The following is a 9,486-nucleotide window of genomic DNA, read 5'->3' on the forward strand; positions in this document are numbered from 1 at the left end:
GGTTTAGCATCGATTGACACAATTACAATAAATTTAAGACTTTTTTTATAATTTTTTTCGGGGACACGAAAGAAAAAAAAATGAGTGACGAGCAGAATTATGATTTCCATTCAAAAAATAGAAGAGTATGGAATTTCTCATCTTCCAAGCCTATTTATGGGCTAAAAATTTGTCCGAAATTGTTTTATCAAACTGATTTTTGTTCCAAACTTGTTTTCCGGGAACAAAAAAAATACAAAACGGAGAAAGGTTGTCATCCGAGTAAGTTCTATACCATCAGTCGCCGTTTGATTTCTTCGATAACTCTTTCCTTTGACTTCAGATTGAAATTGCAAGATTAATTAGTTTTTGCATTGTTAGACAACATGCATTTTATGTTTTATCGCTAAGTTCTTCGGAATGTTCTCCCCCTAAATTTGTGACTTGCTCGTATCATTGTCGGCGAGAAATATGTCTATTTAGGAAACCAACGGGCGTGATGTGATCGAGACAGCAAGTCAAACGTACTTAACGGAATCGTGATCTCCTCCCAGTTATTGCAAATTAAATGCTCCTTCTCTAACCCAAATTTCAAAACGGATCGTGGTCTGGCATAACATCGTAGTTCGCATGATGAACACAGGATCTCAATGGATTTATAGTTGGAGTTGATCCGCAACAATGTTTCTCGTTCCTTGGGGGCCCGACACCGAAGAAAAAGGAAAAGGGGATCGCAAGATATCTCGTTAAGTTATTTCCGCAATCTTCTTATATATTTCATCTCTAACGAAATTAAGATTTGAAAGTTGGCTCGTTTACGATTTCCAAAATTCGGATTAAAAACGAGATTGCCGGACCCAAAAGACGATTCCCGCGAAAATCCTTGTTTATCGCGGTCCGACGTGGTTATCTTGTCGCACGTTCATGATGGCAAACTGCTGTACTTAGGCCGTCAAACAAACATTACCGTCCTCAATCTTAACCTTTTCGAGATGCCTTTGCATCATCTTTTACAAAGATGGTACGGCCGCTTGTTAATTAACCTTGTAAATTCAGAAAAAAAAAATAGGAACACGCTGGCTATTTCGCCCGTCCAATTTTGTCCACGGGACGGTGCGCTAATGCTTTCCTTCTCGGGACAAACATGCCTTTTTCACTCCGGAGGGGAAATTAAAGAGCAAGAGAAAAAGTAAAAGGAAATCTCTGACGGCTGGATACGCATAACAAGCCAGTCGCTAAAAACAAAGGGACGGCTCCGATTTCTCCAGAAGAGAGGACCGAAGTCAAATTGCCGCTACTCACTCACTTCACTCGCTTTGGGTTTCGGCGACTGTTTTGTTGAGGGGCGGCCTCGCTCTGCGCGTGTTTGTGGGTTCTGCGCGTGTTTGCTTGGCGAGCAAGGTATTCTCCAGAGCGACTCGCAGAAGGGAGGTTTTCTTGGCGATTCCCTCTCTGTTTCTCGCCGCTGCAGCAGGCAATTGTCTGCGGGTTCCTCTGCAGCGATGGCGATGACGCTCGCGGAGCAGGAGGGTGGTGATGGCAGGAGGAGAAAGCGCAAGAGGGCGGACTCCAGGAGGAAGCTTGTCGCTGGTGATAAAGTGGAGGTGATATATTACAATGCGACCGTCTTTTCGCTTGTCCTTAGTCATTACTCTTTAATCGGGTCTCTTGTCGTAGATAAGGTTTTCATGTTTGCCGATTGCCGCATTGTTGAGTTCTGCACGTTTTCCACGTCATGGGTTGCTGTTTGCTCTGTTCGGCGCCTTTGTGTGGTAGTTCCGTAGTTTACGTATCAGGTCGACAAGCGCAGATGGCGGCTTGTGATCAAGTTTGTTCTCTGTCCTCCCAAGTGCAAGAAATTCTCTCTGGGACCCTTTGATTAATCGAATATACCTTCTCTTATCTCCGAACGAGTAAACGGGTTTAACTTCTGTGCAGGTAAGGAGCGAGGAGGACGGCCTTCTGGGTTCTTGGCACTCAGCAACGGTCACTAGATGTGACGATCAAATACGGGAGGTTCAGTACAATCGTATTTTAAATGATGATGGCTCCGGTGAGCTCACCGAAGTTTTGCATGTTTCGCCGCTCCTTGATGGCCGATACCCTGGTGATGTTGACCAAAAAAGTTGTCGGGGTTATATAAGGCCTTCGCCTCCGGTTGTGGTATTTGGTCCATGGGACCTTCCTTATGGGTGGTGCGTGGATGTTTATCACGAGAACGCTTGGTGGGAAGGAGTCGTATTTGACAATAAGGATGGCTCAGAGAAAAGAAATGTTTTCTTCCCAGATTTAGGTGATGAACAGTTTACCGCAATCGGGGACATACGCATTACTCAGGATTGGGATGAGAGCACATGCCATTGGCGGAGTCGTGGCTTCTGGTCATTTCTTCAGATGACAAAAGCCCTTGAGGAAGAGTGGCCCCTCCCTGTTTCTGTGAAGCAAATTTGGTATGACTTGCGAGAGAAATGGGGCCTTGACAGGACGATCGATTGGACTTCTCGTGATGAATCACTGTGGAAGAAGCTGGTGCTTGAAGTCATTAATGAAAATCTTGAAATAGTCTTAAGGGATGTTTTACCCCTTTTGGACTCTGCAAGTGACCTAATAGAAGAAGACTGTCCTGTTTTTGAGTTACCAGCATTGGCTGTGAATGTTGAAATGCTTCCCAAGGGAGATACGGATGATCCTCGTTCTATCCTGCCTGTTGATGAGCCATCAGTTGTGGAAAGAGCTGATCAAGACACTAATTTGACCGACATGGTAAATCGCGTTGTAGATGATGTCGATGAAACTGCTGCCAGATTTCATAGCTCAGGTTTCAGTGTTAAACCTGGTCAAGAGGTGCGTGATCCGGATATAATGGATTCTTTCATGGTACATGGTGTGCCAATCATGAATCCTTATGATGAACAAGAACTTTCTTGGGACAGCAAAGGGCCTTCTATGTTACCTGAGGCTTTACCCCTGGCACCCTTTAATCCAGAAAGGAATTCTTGCAACATTTCTCGAATCACTGCTAAAGCTTCTTCTACAATGAACTCCAACCAAAACTCTGACACTACATCCGATTCAACAGGCAGGAACTCCGGAAACTGGCTACCTCTTGGTCCTGATTTGCTTCCAGGAGCTCAGTTCTGCCCTGATGCTGTTGTTAATTATGTGAAGGTAGGAGGAAGACATGCTACAGATTCTCTGGTAATGAATGTTAGAAAACATCTTTCATCTTTGGGGTGGGAAATGCAGTGCACGAGAAGAGGGGGTCCACTCAGAGTAAGATACATGTCTCCTCATGGGAAATGTTACTATTCTCTTCTGCGAGTCTGCCAGGATGTAATGGAGAAGAATGGAGAGTTTTTATCACTTACATCTGAAGATGCTGACAAGAGCGTGGTTAGTTCACCTATAGATCTGGCAATGTCTTTACCTTCACAAGATCACAGCAGTTGTGGCCCTAATTCTGCCATCCCATTTGATGTTCAACCTATCTACTGTCCTCAAGCTGTTGTTGACTACTACATGCTTCAATTACAGAAGGGAGGTCCCAGCTACCGTAGCAACGCTGCATGTGAACTGAGAGTGAAGGTCAAGATGCACCTCTTAGCAGTTGGATGGACATTCTGTCAGGTGTATAAGGGAGGAAGGTTTCACAAGCAGTATGTTTCACCCAGTGGAAGCCCTTATTTTTCACTTCGAATAGCCTGCAAACGTTGCATGAACGATAATGTGCTGAAAACTGCAAAAACCAGCAACCAAATGGACTGTGAGTCATCGAGCAACAAACTTCCGTCTCTAGTTGGCAATCTAGACATTCAGAAAACCTCGGTGCCAAGTGACAAAAATACTGGCCGATCAGAGTTAGGGGAAGTTCCTAACCTCAGTTTCGTCAATTCAAAAGGGAGAAAAACATTTCGATCGAAGAAAAATCTAGTAATGCATTGCAAATCTCAAACTAGTAGTAGTCCAGGGCAAGTCAGTACAAACGCTATGAGAGAGGGATTGACGAGGTGTTCTGGTTCTCTGTCCAAGTCAGGAGATGACTTAGAAACTAGTCAGCCATCTCCCACTCTAGTTTCGAGAAAGAGAGTTCGCCATATGGCTCCCCGGCTATCACAGCATCACCCAAAAACTATATTGTCTTGGTTGATGGACAACAATGTAGTGTTGCCAAGAGATAAAGTATTTTACCGCCGCAGGAGGCATTCCCGTAATTTGGCTAACGGGCGTCTAAGACGTGATGGGATCAATTGCAGTTGTTGTGGCAATGTTTTTACTTTAAACGGTTTTGTGAATCATGCTGGAGGTGCCAACATTACTGACATGAAGCCAGTTGCCACAATTTTTCTAGGAGATGGCAGGTCTCTGTTAGACTGCCAGCTACAGGCATTTCGTGGTAAAGGCATGAGTCGCATCATGAGACAAGCAAGAAGTGCAAGGACGAGTAGTCTTCATGACATCCAGAATGACTACATATGCTCCGTCTGTCATTATGGGGGTGAACTGATATTATGTGACGGGTGTCCATCCTCTTTTCATAAGAGTTGCCTTGGTCTAAAGGTTGGTCATGATCATTTTAACTATTTTGCAGCGGACTCAGGCAATTTGGCCTCCATCAATGTGTTTGTCTGTTTTCTATGCACGAGCAAACTTCTAAAATGACAACACGATAACATCTGATTATGTTGAAATCTATAGGATGTACCAGATGGGAACTGGTTTTGCCCCTCCTGTTGCTGTGCAATTTGCAACCGATGTAAGTCCAGAGAAGATGCTGGTTGTTCTGCGGATGACCATGTTTTGCGTTGCAACCAATGCGAGCGTAAATGTATGTACGTAAGCCTATAATTGCTATTTTAATACTGAATCCTTTTGTAACTGCTGTTGTTTTCTGCTTGATTAAATGCTGTAGATCACATTGGGTGCCTGAGGAGGACCAGAGGGGTAACTAACTTGGAAAGGGATCATAAGATGAACTGGTTTTGTAGCAAAATGTGTAAAAAGGTACGTCAAACTGCTGTTGTTTTCCTTTTGAGTTTCCAGCAGTATGTTAAGGAGTAAATCACTAGATCGGTTCTCTTTAGTAAGGTGGATACTTGATGGCACAGGTGTCTTCCTCTTCTAGAAATAATTTCAGTACCGATACTTCTCACACAAGATTTAAATCAGACAATAAGAGTTCATTCTAATCTTGAGAATAAAATATAGTTGTTTTCCTTTTAAGTCAGATGATTGACCTGTAACAAGGGGCTAAAGGAAATAAACATTCATTTACTTGATGATTCAGTATTTAATGTTGCTACTCAATGAAGTCTAAATGCTCTAGAGGTGCAAGATCTTGATGAAAACTACTATTCGATGACACTTTTTTACTTGCTGTGGATGAAAAGTTCAATGTAGAGAAACCCTAGAAGTTTTTTCTAAACTCCACTTTCTTCAAATCCTAAAGGTTTCTCCAAACACTTATAAGAGTTTTGGGACTTTTGCCCAATTTCACATTTTCTAGCTCTCATTACAATCGTATTTGGCACCTTCTTTCAAAATAGTAATCACTCAACTCCATTTTCCTTTTCCGTGCTCATTATAAAGGGGTGCCATCATATAGTGACATGAAATATGGGTTGCCTGACATGAAATTGTGTTATCACATTATGTTGTAATGGCAGGTATCTGTAGGTCTGTCCGAGCTCTTGGAAAAGCCAAGAAGATTGGGACCTGATAACTTAACCTGGACACTGTTAAAGTGTGTAAAGCCTGATTATAATGGTGTCAATTTTCTTGATGATGAGGCTGCTGCAGAAAATTACGTCAGGCTAAACCTTGCGCTCGATGTGATGCATGAATGCTTTGAGCCCGTTAAAGAGCCTTACACTAGTAGTGATCTCATCGAGGACCTTATTTTCAACAGGAGGTGAAACATCTTAATTTCCTCCACAGTCGTTCTTCATTTTCATAATGATAGTCCCTGTGCTCTAGCATACTTTTCAAGTTTACTTCTCCAACCGAAGTCCTTTGGTTTATGCATGTCATTAGTAACTGTTGCATCCCATGCTTAAATTTCTTTATAGGAAGATATTAGCAAAATGATGTTGAAAATGCGGATCAAATGATTGCGAAAACGCGCATTACCAAATATGCAGCATCGCAGGATGTGCTTAGAGCCTTTCACGCATTCCTCATTCTTCCTTAATTCAGCGTCCATAAATTTCCCAGTGTCTAAATCCTTGTGTTTTGCCATTCAACAGATCAGAGTTGAATCGTGTAAACTTCCAGGGATTTTATACAGTACTTCTTGAAAAAGATGATGAGTTGATCACGGTGGCAACTGTAAGGTATACATTCAATACACCGTAAAGTTTGTCGGCTTATAGGCTTTTTAAATCAGTCCTTTCTGTTTTCAACTTTCACTTTTCACGTACCGCAAAATGATTGGAACATCTCTTTCTCTCTCTTCCCAAAACAAAGGATCTATGGTGGAAAAGTGGCTGAAGTGCCTTTGGTTGGGACAAGGTTCCACTACCGTCGGCTTGGAATGTGTCGCATTTTGATGGATGAGCTTGAAAAGGTACTTCTCAATGTTTACCATGTTAAACCATGAATGTGATGTGCGTCAAGCTATTTTCCTTTTGTTCTTCCCTAATGGTTCTTATCTCTTTCCAGGATTTTGTCTCTGTTTTTCCATTCCCTGTGCGTTTGAGTTTCCTTCATTTTCCCTTTGCAATTACAAAGTAGATTCTTTTTAAATCTTCCATATGTTATCAATAGGATGTTTCCAATCCATCTTGTTTCATTGTGAAATTGTTTGCTTATTGATCATATTGGTTATCAGTTGTTAATGACAACATCAGGTCTCTCTGTCATTTTATAGATAAGCCATTAGTGCAAAATCTATATGTCTCCTAACAATAAAATAGATGCCGTGGTAATCCTTCTCTTCTTTTTATTTTGTCGAGGTCTGGCTCTCAAGATAAACCAAACTGGTTAAGATTCAATTGTTTTATGATCTTATTCTTTTCTTTTGTCAATTTCGTGGAACATTAATGAGATATTTTTCTAGGGGTGCAAACCCGGAAACCCATGTTCAGAATAATGCAAGTACGGAGGCTTGACTTTTTCATGAATCGTAATCAATCTGAAGAGTTATGACCAAGGATGTATCATTATATGACAACTGGAAAATGCGTCTTAGGTTCATATATTTTGTGTAACCGGCTATCTATTATATATGAGATTGATTGTTTTCCATTTCCGGGTTGTTTCATTTCCTAGATGGTATCTGGGTGATATTTTTGTTTTGCTTAGTTTAACTTTGAATGTGGCTTTGATGTTTGGCAAGTGGACAACTTCTATGACAAGCATTTAATTGAAAACAGAGGTGTCCAGCGGATGAACTTTCAGTCGCTGAATAGAAACTTGACTGTCTTGCCTTCTAAATTTGCTGTTGTGATCCATATGCCCCTCGTTACAGAGGCTGAAGGAATTAGGAGTGGAAACGCTGGTTCTACCTGCTGTTTCTAGTGTCCTAAACACGTGGACCACTTCATTTGGATTCAAGAAGATGACAGATAGTGAAAGATCACAATTTCTTGGTTACACCTTCTTGGATTTCCAGGGAACAGTCATGTGTCAGAAACGTTTAGTTGATATCACATCGGCAGATTCAAACTTACCTGGAGGTAAGTTCAGAGGAATCTCAGGCAAATAAAAGCAGTATATTTCGTAATTCTGCCAGTGATTTGATCATCCATGCCTTATTTCAGGGAGTTGGCACAATTTTGAAGATGATGCAAACCATCAGCTCGATGAAGTTGATTTGGTGGGTTCCAGTGCTGTCTTTGACATTCTTCGAGAAGATACCACCGAGGGGAGTGAAACTGTCGCTGAAGGCCAGTCAAGGTACGCATCACCTCTCACTTTGCTACTAAGCTAACTTGGAAGGATTTAAGGATCAAAAGGAAAAGCAAAAGTGTTTGCAGAAAAATGCTTTATGTGTAGGAAAAAGAATGTGCGATGCTTTGTAGTTTAAAAAATGGAAAACGCCTACAAATATTGGCATGGTTTCTTGAAGTTATATGCACTATGACACACAATATTATAACTTACTAGGCACTCTCAGTTATCAAGGCCTAAGTTTGGAAGGCAAAACTGAATCAAGAGATTGTAGTTACCTGCATGATTCACATGAGATGGTAAAGTCTTTATTTTGGTGCCTTGAAATGATGTGGTTGAAGCATGTGCACCAGCCACAATTCCATCGTAAGTTCGTCTGCAGTTAGACAATATAATGCAGCTAATAAGTAATCAGACTTAACAGTTGGTCGAAACCTAAATTAGTGATGCATGATAACGACAACAAAGACAATAGATTAGCCTTTCCAGGAAAAATGAAGCAGATAAATCCTCATGCTCTATTCGTCCATCTAGCAAAATTTGGAATCCTTGGTTGTAAATTAGGAAGACCATTTCCATTGCATCAAGAGGAGGAAGAAAGGAATGAAAATCTTGGACTGTTCTATTAAAGGTGATCTTGCTTGGGCTTCTGAAGGTGCCCTCTTTATAATTGTATAATGGAGGCTCCGCTTCTATTGCTTATAACTGTGATTTTTTCTAGTTCTGCTGTTGGCTCTGTTGTTGACCATGCTAAAAGCTCCAGCTGGGAAAATTTTTTATTGTCGGTATGTCGTGTTGTTTTTAGTTTCAACGAGCTCTATCATTTCCTTTATAGCTCAGAAAGGCTTATGTATTCTTTTATGTTTATAGGAGATAATGGATGACAGACAGTGTGGTGTTGAAGCCAGTTCTAAACTATCCAATGAGAATGCATTGGAAGTACAAAGTGGAGAATACAGTGATGGAAGATTGAAGTGTTACCAGAGAAGGAGAAAATTGTAAAGCAGAAGCTGAAGTCAGTTGGCACTCTGATAAATTATTTATCTTGTCAATTGATCCTGTGTAAATTTAAGAATGATGAGCGGAGAGTATACCAATTTTGGCGCAAAAAGCGCCGTCCTTTTTCAATTAGAATGATAGAGATAGACATGGAAGGAATTCTTTCATCAGTCATTCCTATGTATAAAATCCTCATAGCCCTGAAGTCTGTTGGTTGCTTCTATTTCCATTGGGTTTGGAGGGTGGCGGTTTTGTTTTCTACATTCGATGCGGTGTAAAGAGTCCGAGCATTGATTGCTGCCTGTTCTCTGTGTTACATTGTTTTGACTGACCATCGTCCTCCTCTAATCCGTAATGGACAATTTGATATGCTGGAGAGATTTTTAAGTTCACATGCTTTTTTCCCTTCTCTCAGCTTGTTCAAGAAGTTGCACATTGTTTATGATATAAGCTGACACGAATTGGCCCATGAATCTGGGCAGAAGTGGTTCAGTGTTTCTTGTCAATGAGTGCAGAATCTAAAAACTCAAATCTCAACCTTTCTAGCATGAACTAGACACGAAGCCATCTGGTGTTCTGCAAGGAATTAGGACATGCTTCACTTGTGGACAGATTTCCAGG

At 41.3% G+C, this 9,486-nt stretch overlaps 2 protein-coding genes across 4 annotated transcripts; both read left to right on the forward strand.

Annotated features, from left to right (window-relative positions):
- Positions 1–1,228: 1,228 nt before the first annotated feature.
- LOC115746087 lies at positions 1,229–3,910 on the forward strand. The gene is made up of 3 exons (XM_030681808.2): positions 1,229–1,583; positions 1,918–3,804; positions 3,878–3,910. The coding sequence occupies exons 1-3, from the start codon at positions 1,482–1,484 to the stop codon at positions 3,908–3,910; spliced, it is 2,022 nt and encodes a 673-aa protein (XP_030537668.1). The 5' UTR covers positions 1,229–1,481.
- Positions 3,818–9,247, forward strand: LOC115745910 (increased DNA methylation 1). 3 transcript variants are annotated; one of them, XM_030681536.2, is made up of 10 exons: positions 3,818–4,536; positions 4,675–4,804; positions 4,889–4,980; positions 5,643–5,887; positions 6,222–6,308; positions 6,442–6,541; positions 7,445–7,652; positions 7,737–7,872; positions 8,588–8,651; positions 8,737–9,247. In XM_030681536.2, the coding sequence occupies exons 1-10, from the start codon at positions 3,913–3,915 to the stop codon at positions 8,866–8,868; spliced, it is 1,818 nt and encodes a 605-aa protein (XP_030537396.1). In that variant the 5' UTR covers positions 3,818–3,912; the 3' UTR covers positions 8,869–9,247. The 3 variants fall into 3 exon arrangements, with proteins under 3 accessions (XP_030537396.1, XP_048136227.1, XP_048136228.1); XM_048280270.1 differs by having other exon boundaries at positions 8,754–9,247; XM_048280271.1 differs by lacking the exon at positions 8,737–9,247 and having other exon boundaries at positions 8,370–8,633.
- Positions 9,248–9,486: the final 239 nt, after the last annotated feature.

Source organism: Rhodamnia argentea, chromosome 6 (assembly GCF_020921035.1).
Source record: "Rhodamnia argentea isolate NSW1041297 chromosome 6, ASM2092103v1, whole genome shotgun sequence".
Lineage (NCBI taxonomy): Eukaryota > Viridiplantae > Streptophyta > Magnoliopsida > Myrtales > Myrtaceae > Rhodamnia > Rhodamnia argentea.